The sequence below is a fragment of the Puma concolor genome, chromosome E2, assembly GCF_028749965.1.
Source record: "Puma concolor isolate L17-30 chromosome E2, mPumCon1.1.hap2, whole genome shotgun sequence".
NCBI lineage: Eukaryota > Metazoa > Chordata > Mammalia > Carnivora > Felidae > Puma > Puma concolor.
This window is the reverse complement of record NC_141681.1, coordinates 56,534,036-56,559,514: the sequence shown is the minus strand read 5'-3', so window position 1 is coordinate 56,559,514 and position 25,479 is coordinate 56,534,036. Positions and strand designations below refer to the sequence as shown.

General features: G+C 41.7%; 1 protein-coding gene, 1 long non-coding RNA gene and 1 pseudogene across 2 annotated transcripts in view; 1 reads left to right on the top strand and 2 right to left on the bottom strand.

The window, feature by feature from the left end:
• LOC147573793 (uncharacterized) overlaps nucleotides 1-25,479 on the bottom strand; it is a 76,347-nt gene that overhangs the window by 6,852 nt on the left and 44,016 nt on the right. The gene's annotated exons all lie outside the window — the stretch shown is intronic.
• LOC112850860 (vomeronasal type-1 receptor 4-like) lies at nucleotides 8,782-14,058 on the top strand (annotated as a pseudogene).
• On the bottom strand, nucleotides 22,307-23,595 carry LOC112851195 (vomeronasal type-1 receptor 4). The gene has a single exon (XM_025914741.2). It carries the CDS (start codon nucleotides 23,330-23,332, stop codon nucleotides 22,307-22,309), a length of 1,026 nt encoding a protein of 341 aa, XP_025770526.1. The 5' UTR covers nucleotides 23,333-23,595.

Genomic DNA, 25,479 nt, shown 5'->3' with positions numbered 1-25,479 from the left:
CAACATGCATTCCCACCAACAGTGTAAGAGGGTTCCCCTTTCTCCACATCCTCGCCAACATCTGTTCTTTCCCGAGTTGTTAATGTCAGCCACTTTGACTGGTGTGAGGTGGTATCTCAGTGTGGTTTTGATTTGTATTTCCCTGATGATGAGTGATGTTGAGCATCTTTTCATGTGTCTGTTTGCCATCTGGATGTCTTCTTTAGAAAAGGGTCTGTTCATGTCTTCTGCCCATTTCTTCACTGGATTATTTGTTTTTCAGGTGTTGAGTTTGGTAAATTCTTTATAGATTTTGATACTAACCCTTTATCCAATATGTCATTTGCAAATATCTTCTCCCATTCCATTGGTTGCCTTTTAGTTTTGTTGACTGTTTCCTTTGCTCTGCAGAAGCTTTTTATCTTGATGAGGTCCCAGTAGTTCATTTTGCCTTTTATTTCCCTTGCCTTTGGAGACATGTCAAGTATGAAGTTGCTGCAGCTGAGGACAAAGAGGTTGCTGCCTGTTTTCTCCTGTAGGATTTTGATGGTTTCCTGAATCATATTTAGGTTCTTCATCCATTTTGAATTTATTTTTGTGTATGCTGTTAGAAATTGGTCCAGTTTCATTCTTCTGCATGTTGCTGTCCAGTTCTCCCAGCACCATCCAGTACACTGGATACTCTTTCTTGTTTTGTCAAAGATTAGTTGGCCATACATTGGTGGGTCCACTTCTGGGTTCTCTATTATATTCCATTGGTCTATGTGTCTGTTTTTGTGACAATATCATACTATCTTGATGATTACAACTTTGAAATACAGGCTAAAGTCTGGAATTATGAAACTTCCTGCTTTGGTTTTCTTTCTTTTTTCTTTACACGTTTTTTTAACGTTTATTTCTTTTTGAGAGAGGGAAAGTCAGAGCACGGGCGGGGAAGGGTCAGAGAGAGAGGAACACACAGAATACGAAGCAGGATCCAGGCTCTGAGCTGTCAGCACAGAGCCCGATGCGGGGCTCGAACCCACGAACCACGAGATCATGACCTGAGCCGAAGTCGGACGCCCAACCCACTGAGCCATCCAGGCGCCCGTGGTTTTCTTTTTCAACATTACTATGGCTATTTGAGGTCTTTTGTGGTTCCATAAAAACTTTAGGATTGTTCTAACTCTGTGAAGAAAGCTGGTGCATTTTGATTGAGATTGCATTGAATGTGGAGATTGCTTTGGAGAGTATTGACATTTTAATAACATTTGTTCTTTGAATCCATGAGCATGGAATATTTTTTCATTTCTTTGTGTCTTCTTCAATTTCTACATAAGCTTTCTATAGTTTTCAGCATACAGATTTTTTACCTCTTTGAGAAGTAAAGGCTAGTCAGCATGAAATAAAAAATGCTATAACTGAGCTGTGACCTCGAATGGATGCCGCAGCGGCAAGGATGGATGAGGCAGAACAGGGAATCAGTGATATACAGGACAAACTTATAGAGAATAATGAAGGAGAAAAAAAAGAGGCAGATTAAGGCAAAAGAGCACGATTTAAGAATTAGAGAAATCAGGGGCACTTGGGTGGCTCAGTAGGTTGAACGTCCAACTTCGGCTCAGGTCATGATCTCGCAGTCTGTGAGTTCGAGCCCCGCATTGGGCTCTGTGCTGACACCTCAGAGCCTGGATTCTGTGTGTCTCTCTCTCTATGCCCCTCCCCTTCTCATGCTCTGTCTCTCGCTCGCTCTGTCAAAAGCAAAAAAACATTTTAAAAAATTTAAGAATTAGAGAAATCAGTGACTCATCAAAAAAGGAACAACATCAGAATCATAGGGGTCCCAGAAGATGAAGAGAGAGAAATATGGGTAGAAGGGTTATGTGAGCAAATCATAGCTGAAAACTTTCCTAAACTGGGGAAAGACACAGACATCAAAATCCAGGAAGAACAGAGGACTCCCATTAGATTCAACAAAAACCGACCACCAACAAGGCATATCATAGTCAAATTCACAAAATACTTAGGCAAGGAGAGAATCATGAAAGCAGCAAGGGAAAAAAGTCCTTAACCTACAAGAGAAGACAGATCAGGTTTGCAGCAGACCTATCCACAGAAACGTGGCAGGCCAGAAAGGAATGGCAGGATATATTCAGTGTGCGGATTCAGAAAAATATGCAGCCAAGAATTCTTTATCCAAAAAGGCTGTCATTCAAAATAGAAGGAGAGATAAAAAGTTTCCGAGACAAACAAAAATGAAAGGAGTCTGTGACTACTAAAACAGCCCTGCAAGAAATTTTAAGGGGGATTCTGTGAGGGGAAAAAAGATGAAATTAATTAATTAATTAGTTAATTAATTAATTAAATACCAAAAGCAACAAAGACTAGAAAGGACCAGAGAACACCACCAGAAACTCCAACTCTACAAGCAACGTAATGGCAATAAATTCATATCTTTCAGTACTCACTCTAATATCAATGGCCTCAATGCTCCAATCAAAAGACACAGGGTAACAGAATGCATAAGAAACAAGATCCATCTATATGCTGTTTACAAGGGACCCACTTTAGACCTAAAGACACCTTCAGATTGAAAGTAAGGAGATGGAGGGGCGCCTGGGTGGCGCAGTCGGTTAAGCGTCCGACTTCAGCCAGGTCACGATCTCGCGGTCTGTGAGTTCGAGCCCCACGTCAGGCTCTGGGCTGATGGCTCAGAGCCTGGAGCCTGTTTCCGATTCTGTGTCTCCCTCTCTCTCTGCCCCTCCCCCGTTCATGCTCTGTCTCTCTCTGTCCCAAAAATAAAATAAAATAAAACGTTGAAAAAAAAGAAAGTAAGGAGATGGAGAACCATCTATCATGCTAATGGTCAACAAAAGAAAGCCGGAGTAGCCATACTTGTATCAGACAATCTAGACTTTAAAATAGAAACTGTATCAAGATATGAAGAAGGGCATCATATCATAATTAAGGGGTCTATCCACCAAGAAGATTTAACAATTGTAAACATTTATGCGACAAATGTGAAAGCCCCAAATATATAAATCAATTAATCACAAACATAAAGAAACTCATTGATAGTAATACTATAATAATAGGAGACTTCAACACCCCACTCACAGCAATGGACAGATCGTCTAATCAAAAAAATCAACAAGGAAACAATGGCTTTGAATGACACACTGGACCAGATGGATTTAACAGATATAATCAGAACATTTCATCCTAAAGCAGCAGAATATACATTCTTCTCCAGTACACATGGAATGTTCTCCAGAATAGACTACATACTGAGACACAAATCAGCCCTCAGCAAGTACAAAAAGATCGAGATCATACCGTGCATAGTTTCAGACCACAACACTATGAAACTCAAAATCAACCACAAGAAAAGATTTGCAAAGGTAACAAATACTTGGAGACTAAATAATGAATGGGCTAACCAAGAAGTTAAAGAGGACATTAGAAAGTATATGGAAGCCAATGAAAATGATAACACCACAACCCAAAACCTCTGGGATGCAGCAAAGGAGGTCATAAGTGGAAAGTATATAGCAACCCAGGCCTTCCTAAAGAAGGAAGAAAGATATCAGATATATAACCTAGCCTTACACCTTAAAGAGCTGCAAAAAGAACAGCAAATAAAACCCCAAACCAGCAGAAGACAGGAAATAATAAAGATTAAAGCAGAAATTAATGCTATCGAAACAAACAAACAAAAAAAGGCAAAAAACAAAACAAAACAGTAGAACAGATCAATGAAACCAGAAGCTGGTTCTTTGAAAGAATTAACAAAATTGATAAACCACTAGCCAGTTTGATCAAAAAGAAAAAGGAAAGGACCCAAATAAATAAAATCAAGAATGAAGAGGAGAGATCACAACCAACACAGCAGGAATAAAAACAATAATAAGAGAATATTATGAGCAATTATATGACAATAAAATGAGCAATCTGAAAGAAATGGACAAATTCCTAGAAGCATACACACTACCAAAACTGAAACAGGAAGAAATAGAAAATTTGAACAGACTCACAACCAGTAAGGAAATCAAATTAGTAATCTAAAAACCTTCCCCCAAACAAGAGTCCAGGACCAGATGGCTTTCCAGGGGAATTCTACCAAACATTTAAGGAAGAATTAACACCTATTCTCTTTAAGCTGTTCCAAAAAATAGAAATGGAAGGAAAACTTCCAAACTTATTCTATGAAGCCAGCATTACCTTGATTCCAAAACCAGACAGCGACCCCACTAAAAAAGGGAACTATAGACCAATTTCCCTGATGAACATGGATGCAAAAATCCTCAACAAGATATTAGCCAACTGGATCCACCAATACATTAAAAAAATTATTCACTATGACCAAGTGGGATTTATACCTGGGAGGGAGGGCTGGTTCAATATCTACAAAACAATTAACGTGATTCATCACATCAATAGAAGAAAGGACAAGAACCATATGATCCTCTCAATAGATGCAGAGAAAGCATTTGACAAAATACAGCATCCTTTCTTGATAAAAACCCTCAAGAAAGTAGGGATAGAAGGATCATACCCAGAGATCATAAAAGCCATATATGAATGAGCCAACGCTAATATCATCCTCAATGGGGAAACACTGAGAGTTTTCTCTTTAAGGTCAGGAACAAGACATGGATGTCCACTCTCACCACTGTTATTCAACATAGTATTGGAAGTCTTAGCCTATGCAATCAGACAAAACAGAAATAAAAGACATCCAAATCAGCCAGGAGGAGGTCAAACTTTCATTCTTCCCAGATGACATGATACTCTATATGGAAAACCCAAAAGATTCCACCAAAAAACTACTAGGACTGATTCATGAATTCAGCAAAGTGGCAGGATATAAAATCAATGCACAGAAATTGGTTGCATTCCTCTACACCAACAATGAAGCAACAGAAAGAGAAATCAAGGAATAGATCCCATTTACAGTTGCACCAAAAACCATACAATACCTAGGAATAAATCCAACCAAAGAGGTGAAAAATCTATACACTGAAAACTATAGAAACCTTATGAAAGAAATTGAAGAAGACACAAAAACATGGGAAAAGATTCCATGCTCCTGGATAGGAAGAACAAATTTTGTTAAAATGTTGATACTACCCAAAGCAATCTACATATTCAATGCAGTTCCTATCAAAATAACACCAGCATTCTTCACAGAGCTAGAACAAATAATCCTAAAATTTGTGTGGAACCAGAAAAGACCCCGAATAGCCAAAGCAATCTTGAAAAAGAAAACCAAAGCAGGAGGCATCACAACCCCAGACTTCAAGCTATACTACAAAGCTGTAATCATCAAGACAGTATGGTACTGGCACAACAAGAGACACTCAGAACAGAGTAGAGAACCCAGAAATGGACCCACAAATGTATGACAAATCTTTGACAAAATAGGAAAGAATATCCAATGGAATAAAGACAGTCTCTTCAGCAAGTCATGCAGGAAAACTGGACAGCAACATGCAGAAGAATGAAACCTGAACCACTTTCTTACACCATACACAAAAAGAAACTCAAAATGGACGAAAGACCTCAATGTAAGACAGAAAGCCATCAAAATCCTTGAGAAGAAAGCAGGCAAAAACCTCTTTGATCTTGGCCACAGCAACTTCTTACTCAACACGTCTCCACAGACAAGGGAAACAAAAGCAGAAATGAACTACTGGGACCTCTTCAAAATAAAAAGCTTCTGCACAGCAAAGGAAACAGTCATCAAAACTAAAAGGCAACTGACAGAATGGGAGAAGATACTTGCAAATGACATATCAGATAAAGGGTTAGTATCCAAAATCTATAAAGAACTTCTCGGGGCGCCTGGGTGGCGCAGTCGGTTAAGCGTCCGACTTCAGCCAGGTCACGATCTCGCGGTCCGTGAGTTCGAGCCCCGCGTCAGGCTGTGGGCTGATGGCTCAGAGCCTGGAGCCTGTTTCCGATTCTGTGTCTCCCTCTCTCTCTCTGCCCCTCCCCTGTTCATGCTCTGTCTCTCTCTGTCCCAAAAATAAATAAATGTTGAAAAAAAAATTTTTTTAAAAAAGAACTTCTCAAACTCCACACCCAAGAAACAAATACTCCAGTGAAGAAATGGGCAAAAGACATGAATAGACACATCTCCAAAGAAGACATCCCGATGGCCAACCAACACATGAAAAAATGCTCAACATCACTCATCATCAGGGAAATACAAATCAAAACCACACTGAGATACCACCTTACACCTGTCAGAATGGCTAACATTAACAACTCAGGAAACAACAGATGTTGGCGAGGATGCAGAGAAAGAGGATCTCTTTTGCATTGGTGGGAATGCAAACTGGTGCAGCCACTCTGGAAAACGGTATGGTGGTTCCTCGTACAATTAAAAATAGAACTACCCTACAACCCAGCAATTGTACTACTAGGCGTTTATCCAAGGGATACAGGTGTGCTGTTTCAAAGGGACACATGCATCCCCATGTTTACAGCAGCACTATCAACAATAGCCAAAATACAGAAAGAGCCCAAATGTCCATTGATGGATGAATGGATAAAGAAGATGTGGTATATATACACAATGGAATATTACTCTGCAATCAAAAAGAATGAAATCTTGCCATTTGCAACTACATAGATGGAACTAGAGGGTATTATGCTAAGTGAAATTAGTCAGAGAAAGACAAATATCATATGACTTCACTCATAGGAGGACTTTAAGAGACAAAACAGATGCACATAAGGTAAGGGAAGCAAAAGTAATATAAAAACAGGGAGTGGGACAAAACATAAGAGACTCTTAAGTATGGAGAACAAACAGAGGGTTACTGGAGGGGTTGTGGGAGGGGGATGGGCTAAATGGGTAAGGGGCATTAAGGAATCTACTCCTGAAATCATTGTTGCACTATATGCTAACTAATTTGGATGTAAATTTAAAAAATAAAATAAAATAAACCACACATACATGAAGGGTAGACACAACATGAAGTTATGCTGTCATAAGCCATGGAGGCAGAAGCTGGGAAAGTGGCCTGGAGCAGACTCTCCCCCAGGATATTCACAGAGAGCATGGCCCTGAGGACACCTTGATCTCGGACTTTTAGCCTCCAGAACTGCCACACAATAAATTTCTGTTGTTTTGGTCACTCTGTTCAGGGTCCTTGTTATGGCAACTGCAGCAAACTGATACACCTTCCCTTCTGCCTGCCTCCCCACAAGAAGCACCTTCAAAGGCAGAAAAGGCTGCCCTTCCATGTCCTTTTCCACAGGATGGATTCAAAGACAAACAATTCTGATCTGAAGGTCCTACCACAAGTTTCTCCTCCCCTGTCTTCAGAGACATTGCCCTCCTAGAAACATCTCAAATCCTGCTACAGCACAGGGGACGAGACGGCACCAAGATCCTCCTACAAAACCAGGCATAGCAGACCCCTGTTACCTCCCCATGGGCCAGAGCTTGGGCTCCACTCTCAGAAATGAGTCCTGGAGACATAACAGCTCACAGAATGAAAATGGAAGACGTCAGTAGAGCACACGTGATGGTGTTTCTGAAACCCCATGGTGATCCTAAATTTGAAACCTGTGCCAGGGACCATTTAGGTACACATTACATCTCAAATTAATGAGCCTAGGAATCATCTGGGCATTTTTCTGAAACAGATTCTTTGGGATACTCTATGCTAAGAATTAGACTTCTGATCAGTCTGCATCTGGGAGCTGACAGGGCTCCTTCAGGACCCTGAAAATCTTCCGGGCACAATTTTTCTCCCCAGCTCACCTCAACAATCAAGGCAAGTCTACTGCTTCTCCCAAAAAGAAATTTATCCACACATCTAGTCCACCAACATTTCCTTATAACCTTTGCCTCTGAGGTGATACACTCAGCAGGTCCCACTATCATCTGTGTGTAGAAGTTCTGCTCAAATGTTGTACCTGAGACACAGGATAACAGACACAATCACAGAAATCCATGCTGAGAGACATTCTGAAAAACAAAGAGTGCATTCTTCAAAACTGTCACTTACACTGAGGACAAATTAAAAACAAGAGTGGTAACTGTTCTAGGTTAAAGAAACTAAAGAATGAAGACAATAAATTAAGTCCCTGTGACATGACTGGATCCTAGATTTCTGAAAACAGACAAAAAAATGCATCATTGTATCACTGTGGAAAATCTGTCTATGGACTGTCTATGAAATGATAGCATAACACTAGTATCCTTTCTTAAGTGTGAAGGTTTTATTGCATTAGCAGAATAACCTTCACGTAAAGAGATAAATATTCTGGTATTCGGGCAAAATGTCAATATGGTGACAAATTATTCTCACATGAAACAGCAAAGACATGTCAACAGATAAAGAACTGGTGATGGGGCGCCTGGGTGGCGCAGTCGGTTAAGTGTCCGACTTCAGCCAGGTCACGATCTCACGGTCCGTGAGTTCGAGCCCCGCGTCAGGCTCTGGGCTGATGGCTCAGGGCCTGGAGCCTGCTTCCGATTCTGTGTCTCCTTCTCTCTCTGCCCCTCCCCCATTCATGCTCTGTCTCTCTGTCTCAAAAATAAATAAAAACGTTAAAAAAAAATTTTTAAGAACTGGTGAGAAACCAGTAATGATTGGTGAATTTATATAAAGCATATGATGCAGGTGTACATTTGCTCTAAGATTACATTTTCTCCTTTACATTTTCTATTAAATTGTTCAACATCAAAAGTGACCATTTAATAAAAGGTGAAGGCATGAGGGTATGCAGATGGTGGGATCTTGCATTTTACAGCCATTCAAGGGAAAGTTCACAAGTATACATGCACTGTGAGAACATGCAAAAATGGTGGAGAGGTCAGCCCATCTCAAGAACCACTGAGACCATTCATTCATATGTGCACAAAGCAATTTGATTAACAATCCACATCCCATGATGTGTGGAATGACAATATTTAACTCTTTTTTTAATTAGGAAATATAATTATTTTTCCTAATACTACAGAAAGGTTGTATATTATTCCAAACAATATACACAAAGTTTTTTTTTTGTTCTTCTTTTAATCCCAATTAGTAAACGTATACTGTTATATCAATTTTCAGTGTGTAATATAGTGATTCAACACTTCGATATAATACCTGGTGCTCATAACAATGAGTGTACACCTTAATCCCCATCAGTAATTTAACCCATACCCCGCATCCACCTCCCCACTGGTAACCATCAGTGTATTCTCTATACTTAAGAGTCTGAGAAAGGGGTGCCTGGGTGGTTCAGTCGGCTAAGCATTCAACTTCAACTCAGGTCATGATCTCGCCCTTCATGAGCTCAAGCCCCACATCAGGCTCTGTGCTGACAGCTCAGAGCCTGGAGCCTGCTTCAGATTCTGTGTCTCCCTCTCTCTCTGCCCCTCCTCTGTCAGCATGTGAATTTAGACAGATCGCTCAACCTCTGTGTCCCAAATTCTCCTTCTCTTTACAATGAAAATAATGCAATGGCAGTGCCTACGTTATGCAGGTAGGAAGACCTATGAAAATACCAGAGGTACAACATGATAGCACCGATTCATGCAAACTAAGTGTTATTTAAAATTCTAACCTCAGGGGCGCCTGGGTGGCGCAGTCGGTTAAGCGTCCGACTTCAGCCAGGTCACGATCTCGCGGTCCGTGAGTTCGAGCCCCGTGTCGGGCTCTGGGCTGATGGCTCAGAGCCTAGAGCCTGTTTCCGATTCTGTGTCTCCCTCTCTCTCTGCCCCTCCCCCGTTCATGCTCTGTCTCTCTCTGTCCCAAAAATAAATAAAAAACGTTGAAAAAAAAAATTTTAAAATTCTAACCTCAGTGGGAGAGAACCAAAGCATAAGAGACTCTTAAAAACTGAGAACAAACTGAGGGTTGATGGGGGGTGGGTGATGGATATTGAGGAGGGCACCTTTTGGGATGAGCACTGGGTGTTGTATGGAAACCAATTTGACAATAAACTTCATATATTGAAAAAATAAAAAATTAAAAAAATAAAATTCTAACCTCAACTCTGGGAGGCTTAACAACAACAACAACAACGTTAATTATTTTTCAGTGAATACTTGTATTTTATTTGATATGATCAATATAGTCCACACCACATGTGCTCAGGCAGGCTCCTCAGGCTCTCAAGATGATGATCTGTCACTGGGAACTGTGTGAATGGCATGAAAGCATTTACCAATATGAATGGCCTACTTATCACAGACCATCTAGGGAATCCGGGCACTTTCTCTCTTCCTTACCCCCATCTCTTCCTTTTCCACCCTCATTACACATTCAGGTGCACAGTTTTGATTCTCAAGCACCTGTTTCTACCCAAGTCCTGATCATTCTCCTTAAAGGTATCCACAAGAATAGAGTTATTTGAAACATTTCCTCAATGATTTGGAATCTAACTTTGTTTTCTATCCACACAATTTTGGCAGGACATATCCAATGGTACCATCGATCTCTCAAGCATCTCTTGCTATTTTGATCAAATCAAGCAATGACAAGTTTCATATTATCTCTTTGATATATAAATCAGGAACATATTCAGAATTGATTTATCCCATGATGTAGGTAATGATTCACGTTGTATGTTTTTTTTTTCCAATATGAGTAACGATTATCAGTTTCTAAAAAGGTTGTTATTAGTATTCAGCGTTCTTTCCACTTGCTATCACTTACCTTTGCTTCTTCCCAATCAAACCACCTCATCTTTAGTGCTGACACTTCCATGGAATATCCTGGTACTTCTCTCCATCTCCTCCTGCCTCTTCAAGTCTTTGGCAAGCCCAAAGGAGCAACCCACCAAAGTTACTCTTGATGTAAAAAATCTTCAAGGAAACTTTTTGTTCACAGGAATGACTTTGGTTATAATTTAAAGGAAAACGTACTGAATGATAGAATAGGTTCTGGGGATTTGGCAATAGCAATAATCTTACCACAGTCGATAGTCTGACTCCTGGACAATTTCTCTCTTCCTCACCATTATGTCTTCCATTACCACACCGAAGGGAGGTTGAGACCCACAGAGTTGATCCTCATGCACCTAATTATAGCCAACTCCTTGGTGATGCTCTCAAAAGGTGTCCCCAATGGGGCGCCTGGGTGGCGCAGTCGGTTAAGCGTCCGACTTCAGCCAGGTCATGATCTCACGGTCCGTGAGTTCGAGCCCCGCGTCAGGCTCTGGGCTGATGGCTCGGAGCCTGGAGCCTGTTTCCGATTCTGTGTCTCCCTCTCTCTCTGCCCCTCGCCCGTTCATGCTCTGTCTCTGTCTGTCCCATAAATAAATAAAAACGTTGAAAAAAATTAAAAAAAAAAAGGTGTCCCCAAGACATTGGCAGCTTTGGGGGTAAAATATTTCTTCAATGAGTTTGGATGCAAACTTCTTTTTTATGTTCAGAGGGTGGGCAGGGGAATGTCCATTGGCAGCACCTGCCTCTTGAGTGTCTTCCAGACCATCGTGATCAGCCCCATGAACTCCTCATAGAAGTATCTTCAAGTCAAAGCTCCAAAGTATGTTGGCATTTCCATTTCCCTCTTCTGGATCATATGTATGATAGAAAATTTTATCATTCCTATGTATGTGTTGTATGTGTCAGGGAAACAGAGCAGCCAAAAAAAAACATCACAAAGAAAAGGGATTTTGAATACTGTTCTACATCTGACCATGAGACAATCTCAGGGTCACTCTATGCAATACTGATAGTATTCCCTGAAGTTTCACTTCCTGGACTCAGGATCTGGGCCAGCAGCTCCAGGGTTTTCATCCTGCACAGGCACAAGCACAGGTCTAACACATTCACAGCACTCGTGTTCCCCCCAGATCCTCTGCTGAGTCTAGAGCAACCCACCATTACTTCCTCACTGACCTAATTTCTGCATGTTTTCCAACTGTCAGTCCCTTTCTGATAATGAGACAAGATTCCACAATATTTAGCTTCTGCTTTTTCTGGATAAGGAACACTATCTTAGCAGAAAAATGTAAGTTGTATCATTTTGCACAATCCTCAGTTGATTATTCACTCATCACATTGGAAAAGTCAATAGCATCTTATTTTTAAATTTTTTAAATGTTTATTAAATTTTTTTTCAACGTTTGTTTATTTTTTTTGGGACAGAGAGAGACAGAGCATGAATGGGCGAGGGGCAGTGGATAAGGAACACTATCTTAGCAGAAAAATGTAAGTTGTATCATTTTGCACAATCCTCAGTTGATTATTCACTCATCACATTGGAAAAGTCAATAGCATCTTATTTTTAAATTTTTTAAATGTTTATTAAATTTTTTTTCAACGTTTGTTTATTTTTTTTGGGACAGAGAGAGACAGAGCATGAATGGGCGAGGGGCAGAGAGAGAGGGAGACACAGAATCGGAAACAGGCTCCAGGCTCTGAGCCATTAGCCCAGAGCCCGACGCGGGGCTCGAACTCACGGACCGCGAGATCGTGACCTGGCTGAAGTCGGATGCTTAACCGACTGCGCCACCCAGGCGCCCCTTTTAAATGTTTATTTATTTGTGTGTATGTGTGTGTGAGAGAGAGAGAAAGAGAAAGTTGGGTGGGGGAGTGACAGAGAGAGACGGAGACAGAGAATCTGAAGCAGATCAGATCTGGTGCTATCAGCACAAAGCCCAACATGGGGCTAGAACCCATGAACCATGAGATCATAACCTGAGCTAAAGTCGGACACTCAACTGACTGAGCCACCTATGCACCCCAATATGGCATCTAAAAGAGTAAGCCACTTGTCATTCTATGGTGGACCCTAATGGGTATTTGGGATTCCTTCTGATGGATGAATGTAGGAACCATATAGGCACAGTAGAGGTGAATAATGCAGGTTCACCTCATCCTGATACATAGTATCCTGTTGATACTGGTCTCAATCAAATATTATTTGATGAAAATTGAATGAATCTGATCCTAGCCATTTGTGAGATTAATCAGAACATTTGAACAAGGGATGAATTCATGGGAAATTGTGACAGGAGCCAATACAGTCCAGAAATGACTGCTGGATATTGTTGGAAGACAGTTCTACCATGGGTTTCTCACATATGTACATGCCTCCTACAGAAGCATGGACAGCTTTTCTTCTATACTGGATTACCTTATGTGTGATTAGAAAAATACGTTGGGAGACAAGGACAGTGTCACCCACTGGAACACCATACTGACTTATTTGCTGTACAGGGAAACAAAGCTAAAGTCTTCCCCAGTGTCAAAGAGTACAGCAGGTGTGCTAGAATACCCCTTTATAAGTCTTGGATTTTGTATACTCAGGGTTCCTCAGGTATGATGTAAACACTCCATGTGTAGCATTCATTGGGACCCCTCCAAGGAACCATGATTGGAATAAGGTCAGGACAAGGAAGAGGGCCTTGGAAAACTGTTGGAATCAGGATGTTCATGCTGCCTGCTGGGCCATGAGTAATAAAGTGCTTTGTATTCAATCTAGGAATCTCTCATCTTCTGCTGGTAGCTATTACGACTTGCAGGCTAATCTCAAACTCTCATGGTTTCTGAAATAACCATAGTTGTGATGCAAAACAAACAGGCAGAGCCAGAGATTGAAATATAGGTGATAGAAGATAGATAAATAGGAGAAACTCTTTAAAATATGGATTATACTGAAGCAAAGCTCAACTACTCTTTAAATCACAATATACTCAGGTATTCGGGTAGCACGGAGACTTGAGAGAGCCTACCGATCCCTATCCAAATGGAGAAGAAGGTAACTTGTTTGGGTAGATCAGCAACTTGGCAGAGAGGAGGGGAGGAAATGCAGGGGAAGGCACTGCATAGGAAGAGGGCAAAGATCCAAGAAGCCTCATAAACAGTGCAGTTCAGAGGGCCAATGGAAGAAAAACAACTATTTTAAGAGGATACCAACTCTTTGCCCTAGACTGCCCTGGAATCTTCTGTCATTCTGACCACATCTTTCAACATCCACATAGATTCCAGATGTTTTTCTGTGTAAGAGGATTCTTTTGGGAATGTTCACTGAGGGCTTCAGTTTGATGTCTGTCCTTATAGACAGCATGTCTAATTTTATGGGGAAAGCTATTTTCACAACACAGGAGATCCTGATAGTGTCAGCTTGTGGGAATTAGCACAAACTCCTGGGAAAATGTTAGCCTTTCAAGACTGTGGAACTGGTAGACTGAAAGACAAGATTTCAGAGGGTTAAAGCTAGACCCAGCTAATATCTAGGTCAAGTGTAGAATAGACAGAGACCCCAAGGAATATATTTACATGATGAGATAAAGAATAGGAAATAAATGGATGTCAGGAGAAGAGCAGAGAGATCAGGTTGCCCTTCCAAGCTTAGAATCGATTAGGTGAATATTGAAATGTTGATGTAATTTTTTGTGTGCTGTTCTGACCCATTTGTGAGGCTCTGGTTAAAGGTGAATAATTTCTGCCCTGCTGAGCAGCTAATTAAGTCCACACATCAAATCACAGTGAGCCTTGTGGCACTGTAACTTGTTCCAATCCTCATCCAATCTCTTCAACTCCATGGAAGCCTTGCAAACCAATCACCTTGCAACTACAGTAACAGTTAAAATCAATAACCTAGCATCCAGTCAGTGGGGGAGGGATAATGAGATTCAAACCAATTCTATCAAACTCTAATCAAATTTAAAGAGGAAGTGAGATATTCCAACTTACTCTATGAATCTAGCATTCTTCTGATGCCAAAACCATTACAAGAAATTTATAGATTAGCATCTTCACTAACCAAATGGGGAAATAAAATGCTCAAAATAAAACACAGGCTTTTCTGGCCCATACTTGAACAAAATTTAAAAAACAAAATTGAAATCAGATTGACAGAAAATAAGCAGTTCTTTAAAAATAAATAACAAATCTACTACAATTAAATAGGGAATTTAATCAAGTGGCAGAAAACAAAATCCATGAAAACATTTCATGCTTTGTTTCCCAGTAGGCAGTATGTTAGCTCTATCCCACAAAGTTGGACGTGCACTATTCTTATTAAATCAGTTCAAGATGGCACCTGATTGGAGCCTTCCACTTCGACTCATCTTTATTTAGAAGTGTGTTTTCTGAGTTCAGATTATCTAGGATAATTTTCTAATATCTTTTTCCTACCAGCTACTAACTTCATTCCATTATGATCACAGATTATGTCTTGTAATTCCTTTGTTTAGACTGGTTTTGTCCCAGAATTTGGCTTATCATGTTGAATAGTTCTCATGACCTTGTAAAGAATGTGTATCTGCCATTGTGGAGTAGGTGCCCCATTTAGATCACCATGATTGACACACTGCTCAAGTTTTCCATATCCTTACTGATCTCCCGTGACCTTCATACACAGCCTGTAAATATTGTGAAACATAATTGTGAGATTCTCTATTTCTCTTTTTGCTCCCTCACAAATTTTAAAGCTCTGATGGTAGGTACTCAGACTTTCAGGATTGTTACAACTTCCTGGTAACTTTATCCTTCTCTCAAAGTGTTAGATCCCTCTTGCTACCTACAACTTTTCCTGAAGTCTCCTTTGTAAAATCATAAACTAGGCTCTGCTGCTTTCTTATCTTCCTGTACCATCTCTGGGACAGCACTGTGGTACAATTCACATGCAGTTCACCACCTAGAGTGCACAGTGGTTTCAATGTGTTTTTTTTTTTTAACATACACCTGTGCACATATTAACACAATCAATTCCTAATATTTTTATCACCACACACACAAAAAACTTGTAGCCTTCAACCATCACCCTAAGTAGCCTCATCCCTCCAAACTCTGGGCACCATAAGCTTATTTTCTGTTTCCATCCATTTGTCCAGTAGGGACATTTCCTACAAATGGAATCTATCATCTTTTGGAATTGACTTCTTTTCAATAACATAATATTTTCAAGGTGCAACCACACTGTAGCATGTGTCAGGAATTTCCTCTTTTTTTTTTCTTGAGAGACAGAGAGAGGGGGAGAGGAGTGAGGGAGGGAGGGAAAGTGTGAGTAGCAGAAGGATGGAGGGAGAGAGAGAATCTTAAGCAATCTCCCCGTTCAGCATGGAGCCTGACATGGGGCTCAATCCCATCATGTTGGGATCATGACCTGAGTCGCAATTAGGAGTCACATGCTCAACAAACCAAGCCACCCATGATCTGCCTCCTTTTAAAAAACTTTTTAAGGGGCGCCTGGGTGGCGCAGTCGGTTAAGCGTCCGACTTCAGCCAGGTCACGATCTCGCGGTCCGGGAGTTCGAGCCCCGCGTCGGGCTCTGGGCTGATGGCTCGGAGCCTGGAGCCTGTTTCCGATTCTGTGTCTCCCTCTCTCTCTGCCCCTCCCCTGTTCATGCTCTGTCTCTCTCTGTCCCAAAAATAAATAAACGTTGAAAAAAAAAAAACTTTTTAATATGTATGTTTAATGTACATACAGCAAATTTTACTGTCCAATGTACAGTTCTATCATCTGTCATACACTTCTTTCATCAACCTGCCAGAAATTCTCCCTTTGTCATCATACTCCCTGTTCCTGAGGCTCAGTGAGACACCCAAATAAACTTCTAACACACTCTAACACGAGGGCATTATCTATCTTTCATCCACCTCAGACTCCGAATCAGAGACCACTTAGGGCATGAGTCTCTTGAGGCCAGAGACACTGTGCCTGCCCAGGCATCCTGCTCAGGACACAGTCCGGAGCTCCAAGCCCCCAGGGTGCACCGCAGGGGCTATCATGCCCCATGTCACTTCCACTGGTGGAGGTTAGCAGTTGTGGAAAATCGGACCCCCCTCAGCACATCATGCTTTCCCACACCAAACAGGCCTTTGTCCAAACCATTCCATACCTTAGAGAGCAGTTCCCATTCAATTCTCAGATCATTGCATAGATGTCTCCCCTTCCCTGCACCTCTGCAGGCTTGGCCCTGAACCCCAGAGCCACACTCCACCACCACGTGTCTGTCTCCCTGACCCAGAATTTCCATCCCTGGCCTGGCATCGTGAGTATGCCCTGGAGTCTGTCTCCTCTGACAGAGTCGGGAAATGTTGGGTCTAATCTCTGTTTCAAGTTTCACTCAAAACAACCTCCACCAACATCTTAGGAAGACTGTTACAGTGAGTTTGCAGATAGGGAAGGGAAGGCCTGGGATGCTCTCTCCCCCTTCATTGTGTCAAAAGAAGGGCAAGACTCCCAATAAAAAGAGATGTTGAGGCATTGCATTTTTCATTGCTTGCTCTCCGTGTTCTGGGATCTCTCTCCACCCCAACAGCTCTGGGTCTTGTTAGCTGAGGCTGCACATTAAATATCATACAATTTTATTCGTCCCATATACCTCAATAAAACCGTGCAAGGGAGTCACAAGTGCGCTATGCACAGATACCTCTGATCAGAAACAGGCTCAATCAGCAGCTTCATTCTGATCAGTCTCTGTGAGAACAGGCCTCACCAAGGGCACTGAATGAGGGACCCACACAATTATTATAGCAGTGAAATGTGCTTCCGCTGTTCACAGCCTGTTAAGGTTTGCGGTGGGTGGGGGGGGAGTGAGGGAAGTCATTCATCTGCCATCCACTGTTTTCCAAGTAGCACACTCAACAGCTAGACCCCTGGCAGCAGCCCAGGAATCTGACATACGACCAGTGAAGGAAGGACTGCCTCTGATTTCGGATTTGCAGAGCCAGCACCGAGACTAACCAGACCCAGTGGCCCAGGGGACACCACTAGAGTTCAGCCTGCCTAAACCATCAGCAAAGGGGGCCATGCATTTAGGGGACCCTCAGGATATTGAGGGTTCCTAGTGCCAGTGGCTTTGGCTACACCGTGGAGCTAAAAATTTCTTCGTAAGGGATGGGTATGACTTTTTCTTGTCAACATGGCATGTTGCTGGAAAGAGTGTGCCTTCGTTCTTGAATAGGCACGTCCATTCGACACGAGAAACGTGAGGCCCTTCCTTCCTCTCTTCCCAGTGGGTCCGTGTTGACTCATTCCAAAAGTGGAATATGAAGCCACACAGTGAAAACACTACTAAGGGTCAGTTTTGAGGAGAGCACGCTAGCAAGTTAATCAGTGTATTGTTAAAAACTTATTTATTTAGTTTTAAAACTGCTGTTTCAAAACAGTGCACCAGTTAACTGTGTTGCACGAGCCCCCAAATCACATACCATGGGGTGCTTCTGGGTCGAGGCTTCCTCCCTTTGCCAGAGGCTCCAAATGACAGACACAGCACTCACGGAGACCTGTGCTGTCTCCCACACCCGAGGGGTTCAGTAAGACTTGACTTCCTTCTAGGTGACAGGAAGGAAACAAAAGGATTTTTCCTTCACTGCTGGAGGGACTGAGCACTTTACTAGTGAACTTTATTGGGTTCTGAATTGCTTGGGTTGTATCAGCCACCCCTACTGGCAGAGGTGATGGCACATTAGACAGAGCGATTAAGACTGAGGCCTCTAACAGGCCAACAGACAGAATATCACATACGTTATGAAAACTTGGTACATCAGAGGTGGACGGAAACCCCCCAACGATGGCAAATGAAAGGCTGTGTGTCCCAGTAACACTTCTCTACCTGCACCTCACCCTGATTGGGACAATCCCGTCTGGAACTTCTGGAATGGGGAAGCAAAGCCTATAACACAACAATTCCTATTACATTGTGACATAGAAACAAACTGGTTGTTGAACTTGTTCCAAAGGGTCCTGCAATGGTCTGTTTGTGTTTCCTAAAAATACATATATTGAAACCTAACCCACAAGGTGATGGCATTTGGAGGTGGGGCCTTTGGGAAGTGACCTGAAGGCTCTGCCCTCATGAAAGTGATGGGTGCCCTTTACAAAGAGACCTGAGAACTCCCTCCTCTATTCTGTCTTATGACAATAGCAGAAGGCTGCAACCCAGAGAAAGGCCCTCAACAACCACACTGGCACCCTGATCTCAGATTTTCAAACTCCATACCTGGGAGATGTGAACTCGTTTCTACACTATACACTTGTGAATTTTCTTGTAGCAGTCCACACAGACTCAGAAAGCACTCAATTACCACCTCAACTCAACTTCCCACTGTTACTATGGCAACACACAAAGGTTAGTCCTTGTACTGCTCAATTGCTATCCCATCCTCATTGCCAAGACTTCAAGAAATGTAAAGGGTATAAGATTTTACCCCATTTGCAAACCAGTAAGTGAGCCTGCCAGCTGCATGGATGCTGCAAGAAGACATGAGACTCCAGGGACCAAGACAAAAGGCAGTATTATTCACACACAATAGGCAGCAAGAGATTCGTGGTCACATCTGTTCCCCTTGTTTCCACATATAACATCGTGTATTCTGAAATAATTGAAATTTGTTAGCTTATCAGAAAAAAATAGAATTCACTATCCACACATACAGCAATTCAGTTCTGGAAGGACTGCCAATCTAAAGATTAATGTGATATAAAGATTTTGGGGGCACCTGGGTTGATCAGTCATTTGAGCTGCTGACTCTCGATTTCTGCTAAGTAGGGGGAGATCAAGCCCCATCTTGGGTTCCACCTGAGAGTGGAGCCTGCTAAAGATTCTCTCCCTCTCTCTTTCTCTCGCTCTTTCTATCTGCCCCTCTCCCCCTTCATGCTCTCTCTAATAAAATTAAAAATAACTTAAAAAAGGGAAGTATTCTTGAACAGAAATAAGCACTATGTATAAAGGAGGAAAGAGTTATATTAACATTAAAACTTTCTTCTTTCTTCTCGGGGCACCTGGGTGGCTCAGTTGGTTAAGTATCTGACTTTGGCTCAGGTCGTGGTCTCACCGTTTGTGAGTTTGTGTCAGCTGTGCTGATAGCTCAGAGCCTAGAGCCTGCTTCAGATTCTGTCTCTCTCTCTCTCTCTCTCTCTCTCTCTCTCTCTCTCTCTCTCTCTGCCCCTCCCCCACTCATACTCTGTGTCTCTCTCTCACAAATAAACATTAGAAAATAAAAAGAATTTAAAGACTTTCTTCTCATCAGCACATACAACGACAGGCAGCATGTGGGTAACTCAGTCAGTTCAGCATCCCACTCTTGAGTTCAGGTCAGGTCAAGATCTCACAGTTTGAGGGTTTGAGCCCATCATCAGGTTCTGCGCTGACAGCATCAAGCCTGCTTGGGATTCTCTCTCCCTCTCTCTCTCTGAGTGTCCCCCAACTCGTGCACATGCTGTCTCTTTCTCTCGCTCAAAATAAATAAATTTCAAGAAAAAAAGTGAACATACAAAGACACAGAGAGAGCATGAGAAAAAAGAGACCAAGAAAGGAAACATGTCTAACAAATATACAGACCTACTACAAAACATTGAGAAAAGGACAACACGAGGGGCGCCTGGGTGGCTCAGTCAGGTGGGCATCCGACTTTGGCTCGCGTCATGATCTTGTGGTTTGTGAGTTCGGCCCCACGTTGGGCTCTGTGCTGACAGCTCAGAGCCTGAAGCCTGCTTTGGATTCTGTGTCTCCCTCTCTCTCTGCCCCTCTCCTGCTCATGCGCTCTCTCTCTCTGTCTCTCAAAAATAAATGTAAAAAAAAAATTTTTTTTAAGAAAAGGACAACATGATAGAAAAAACTGGACAAAATAAAACTAAGGTATACTTGAAAAAGATATTTCCCAATGTCTAAGGAATATGTGAAACAATGCACAACTTCCATAGTGTAATCAAGGAGAGTATAAGAAAATCACTACTTGATGAGGTGCCTGAGTGGCTGGGTCCGTTAAGCGTCTGACTTTGGCTCAGGTCATGATCTCCTGGTTTGTGAGTTCGAGCCCTGTGTCGGGCTCTGTGCTGACAGCTCGGAGCCTGGAGCCTGCTTCTGATTCTGTCTCCCTATCTCTCTGCTCCTCCCCTGTTCACACTCTGTCTCTCTCTCAAAAATAAACATTTTTTAAGACAAATTAAAAAAAAAAGAAGTTCACTACTTCACACCAGTGCACACCAACCAGAAGTCAAAAAGAAAAAGGAAAAAAAACCAACACTGTTGACAAACATGTCCACAAACCAAAAACCTCCTACACTGCTGGTGGGTGTGAACGTTTGTACAATTTTTCAAACTCCTTGGGCACTGTTTCCTAAAGGTGCAGAGATGTAAACCTGTCACCATTCAACTCCATTGTTACTTCTATGGCCAGCAGAAAGTTTTATGCGTGCTAACAAAGCATGGTAGAAATTTACGTACAGCATTATTCCTAACAGACCACCACTATCCTAATTAAAAGTGGAGTGACTGAGTTAATAGTTTCAAATTTATGCAGGAGAACCCTCTCTTCAGCAATGCCAATGAATGATCAGTAACAACATGCAGCAGTAAGTTCACAAACAACAGAAAAAATGACAAAAGCCAAATACAGAGAGTTCGTGCTCTATTACTTCCTTTATATCAGTACTAAAGAGCCTAAAGTGACCTATGCTGTTCCATGTCACGGCATGTATGACCGTGATGAGGACTGACTGGTAAGGAGCACAAGGGGCTTCTGAGTCTGACAATATTTTATCTATTGAACCAAATACCTGGTACAGAGTGTGATCACTTTGTGAACTTTCCTTGAGCGACACACTTATGACAGGAGAATGTGCCTTTATATATTTTTAAAACATACTTTTATATATTTTTTTCTTTTAGAAAGAGGACAGGGCACAAGGCTAGGAGAGGGGCAGAGGGAGAGAGAGAGAATCTCAAGCAGGCTCCACATTTATCATGCAGCTCGATTCTCTCTCTCCTTCTGACCCTCTATTCTCACACTCTCTCTCTAAAATAAAATTTTTTTTAAATCAGCTAAAATTTTAATCTGTGCTCTCCACTATCTGCTGCAGTCCAATCTGACCATTTCTATCTGAAAATGTTTACTCATGCTCACCTCCCATGTTCCCATAACATCATACTTCACCTGACTAACTACCACCTTCCTAAGGATGAAATGTGCCACAATCATAACTGGGTGTCCAAGGCTTTATTCATTTACTGAATTTTTCCTCTGATACCATTCTCTTCAGTGTCAGTGCTGAGCAGCCACAGGCTGATCCATTTCCAGGCTCCTTCTGCTTTAATTCCATGCCTACATCACTTCAGGGATATTTGCTGTGACAAATTTACATGACACTCCCAAAGAGTTCTGCATAATATCCAGATTGTTTCAGGATCTGATGATTGAAATTGCATAATTTATGAACTCCTCCACTAAAATCATTAGCAAAACTTCAATAAGGATTTATAAGATAATGATATAATATTGCATTATGATTATTATTGTAACTTATTTTTCACTTTAAAGGAGATGTTAAACATGTTCTGCTTACCATTATTAAGTTAGCCTCTCACAATTATACAGGACTCAGAGGTGAAGAAGGAATAACTGACATGAGTAACATTATGGAAATTCCTACAATTTACACAATTCTCATAAAATGAGGGCATTTTATATTCCTTATACAGGGAAAGCAGACCATGGATACCCTGGGGTCTCGGCTCATGAGCAGAAAGGGACTGACAGCTGGGAAACACAGACTGATCACTGAACTGGTGTTCAAGAGGTACCAGGTGGGACAGTCAAAAACAGACAAAACAATTTGAAAGACCGACGAAAGGGTATTAAAGTAGACAAAGGTACACACCAGGAGGAAAATGGTTTTGGTGGCTGTGGACTCAGGGGATGATGTGGAGGAGACGCTGGTCCGATGAATGTGTTGGACCCTCTGCTTGTGCTGGTACAGAAGGAAAACCATAGAAACGCTGGCCCAGAGCATGAGCCCCACATACAACACATCAGGTAATGTTAACAACATTGTATTCAATGAATTTCTGGTTTTCTCATAACGAACAGCTGAACAGTACCCGAAACTTTTTCTGTTTGTGATGTTATTCTTGTTCAAAGTGCTACCCATAACCACAGGATACATGATATTTATCAATATCTGCAAGACCCAGCATAGGACAAGTGAAGGGACAAGGCACTTGAGAGCTTTCTCTTTAAGCGCTGTCCATCTGGAGTTCTGGGGGCTGATCGTGATGGCCTGGAAGACACTCAAGAGGCAGGTCATGCCAATGGACACGCCCCTGCTCACGCCGCGAACATAGGGGAAGAATTTACATCCAAAATCACTGAACATGTTATACCACCCAAAAGTTGACAGGGTATGGTGTATTCCAAAAGAGACCAGGACCAAAATGTTGGCTACAATCAGGTTCTTGACAATCAAATCTGTGGGCCTTGGCCTACACCCAGTGAAAGAAAAAAGGACATAATGGTAAAGAAGAGACAAGTTCCCCAGGATTCCAACCACAGTCTGGATTAAGAAGATCACTCTTATTGCCAGATCCCTGGTGGCCATCCTGTCTGTCCTCAGTGACTGATACTTGTCTTCTGGGCTAGAGGATCCTGCGTGGGAATAGGAGGCAGAGGCCAGACAAATCATGTCAACTGAAATCTGATATTCTCCACTCACCAACACTTCTTACTCTCAAATAATTAAAGTTCTTCAGTCATTTGAGGCCTTCCAAGAGTTGCATGAACAACCATTACACAACACTTGCTATGTGTGAAACAATAGTATAACTACCACCCATGAAATAACTTATTTCTCATTAAATACATGAGGCAGGCACTGCTGCCTTCCTTAGAAACATAAGGGCCACAGAAGAACAGAGAGGTTAAGTGCTTGTCTACATTCACTCATTAATTAGGGGCAGACAGGTGATGAGAACCTGGCTGCGCTGTGCAGAAAGTTAGTGCATTCAATTAATGATATACAAAAACACTGCTTAGCTGTGTTCTGTAAATAAACCAGATCTATATTTAGCTTTATGTTTACACTTTGCCATTTCAAGATGGATGGCGGTATTTACATGCAATTTTTGCTAATGAAAATGTTCCATTATTTATGAACACCCTTTCTATAAGCAACTATAAACCGTGAATACCACCCTAGAGATCTCAGAAAACTGTAGATGCACTGATTGCTGTCCAACAAAGCTGCAGGTTCCTGCCTCATGGAAACCTGGTTTTAATGAATGCAAGAAGGGCTCCATATTAGGAAGGCAACAGAAGGAATCATTGTTTTTTTCCAGAAACAAAAGTACTATTCCTAAGACCTTGGAACTCAAGACAGAAAACATTAGTTCCTGCTTAAACAATGTATACTGGGAACAAAATTACTACTATTTTCACAATCTATAGGTATCAATTTGTTAAAACCTCAGTTAAATAAAATTAGTAAAAGTTAAGCATGATTTGTGAAAAATACTGAAATACAAGGGGCGCCTGGGTCAGTAAGTTAAGGGTCCAAAACTTGATCTCAACTCAGGTCTTGATCTCTGGTCCTGAGTTCAAGCTTGTGTTGAGGTCTGTGCTTGGCATGAAGCCTATTTAAGGAAAAAGAAAAAGAAAAGAAAGACAGGACACATGCATAATGGAATGTCAGGCAAATACCTGTGTGACTTGTAAGTGAAATAATCTTGGATTGGTTTTATAATATTTAATAGAGCAGAAATATCATAAGATACATTGGAGGCTAAGAATCTTGCAAGAAACTTACTAAGTTCTATTTTTCTTACGTGCTGCTTCCCTGTTAACTGGGAAAAGCCTCTCCATGTTTAATTCACAGACACTTCTTATATCTATTAAACACTTCAAATACCTGGAGTTAGAGAAAACAATTCTAAACCAGCACCTGTGATCACACAGAATGTTTATAGATTTTTTTTAAGTTTTACTTATTTGAACAATTTCTACATCCCACATGGGGCTTAAACTCATGACCCCAAGATCAAGAGTCCCATGAGCTTCCAACTAAGCCACCCAAGTACCCCTTAAACACACTGTTCCTACACACGATGATATGATACTAGAGATTCATCAAACTCTTTATTTCGAATCAAGGTTCTGAGGGCACCTTAGAAACCTCACAGTAATATCTGTGGTCCCTGTAACACAGAATCAAGAGCAGACTGTCTCCAGAACTACAGTACTTAAGTACATTAAAAATCACATTCCATGGGGCGCCTGGGTGGCGCAGTCGGTTGGGCGTCCGACTTCAGCCAGGTCACGATCTCGCGGTCCGTGAGTTCGAGCCCCGCGTCAGGCTCTGGGCTGATGGCTCGGAGCCTGGAGCCTGTTTCCGATTCTGTGTCTCCCTCTCTCTCTGCGCCTCCCCCGTTCATGCTCTGTCTCTCTCTGTCCCAAAAATAAATAAAAAACGTTGAAAAAAAAATTTAAAAAAAAATCACATTCCTTTGGAGAAATTGAATCACTACATTGTACACCTAAACTAACTATATTAACTCTACATTAACCAACTAGAATTAAAATAAAAACTTAAAAAACACAGATTTCATGACCACTTGGGTGAAACCACATAATCACTGTCAGTGAGGATTATACTACACGCCTTAGGAGCCATCAGGGTTGGGTGTAGGTCTAGGACCCCATCTCTCTATACCAGCTCAGCTCCTGGCTCAGGAGGTAATCCAGCTTCCCGTGGCTTTGGCACTGAGCCAGATTCAAACGCAGAAAACCCCCTTTGTTCAATCTGGTCACTTACCTGGACTCCTGACACAGTTCCTT

Coding starts and splice junctions, on each gene's coding strand:
- LOC112851195 (XM_025914741.2), bottom strand. CDS start 23,332: ATGATTTGTCTGGCCTCTGCCTCCTATTCCCACGCAGGATCCTCTAGC.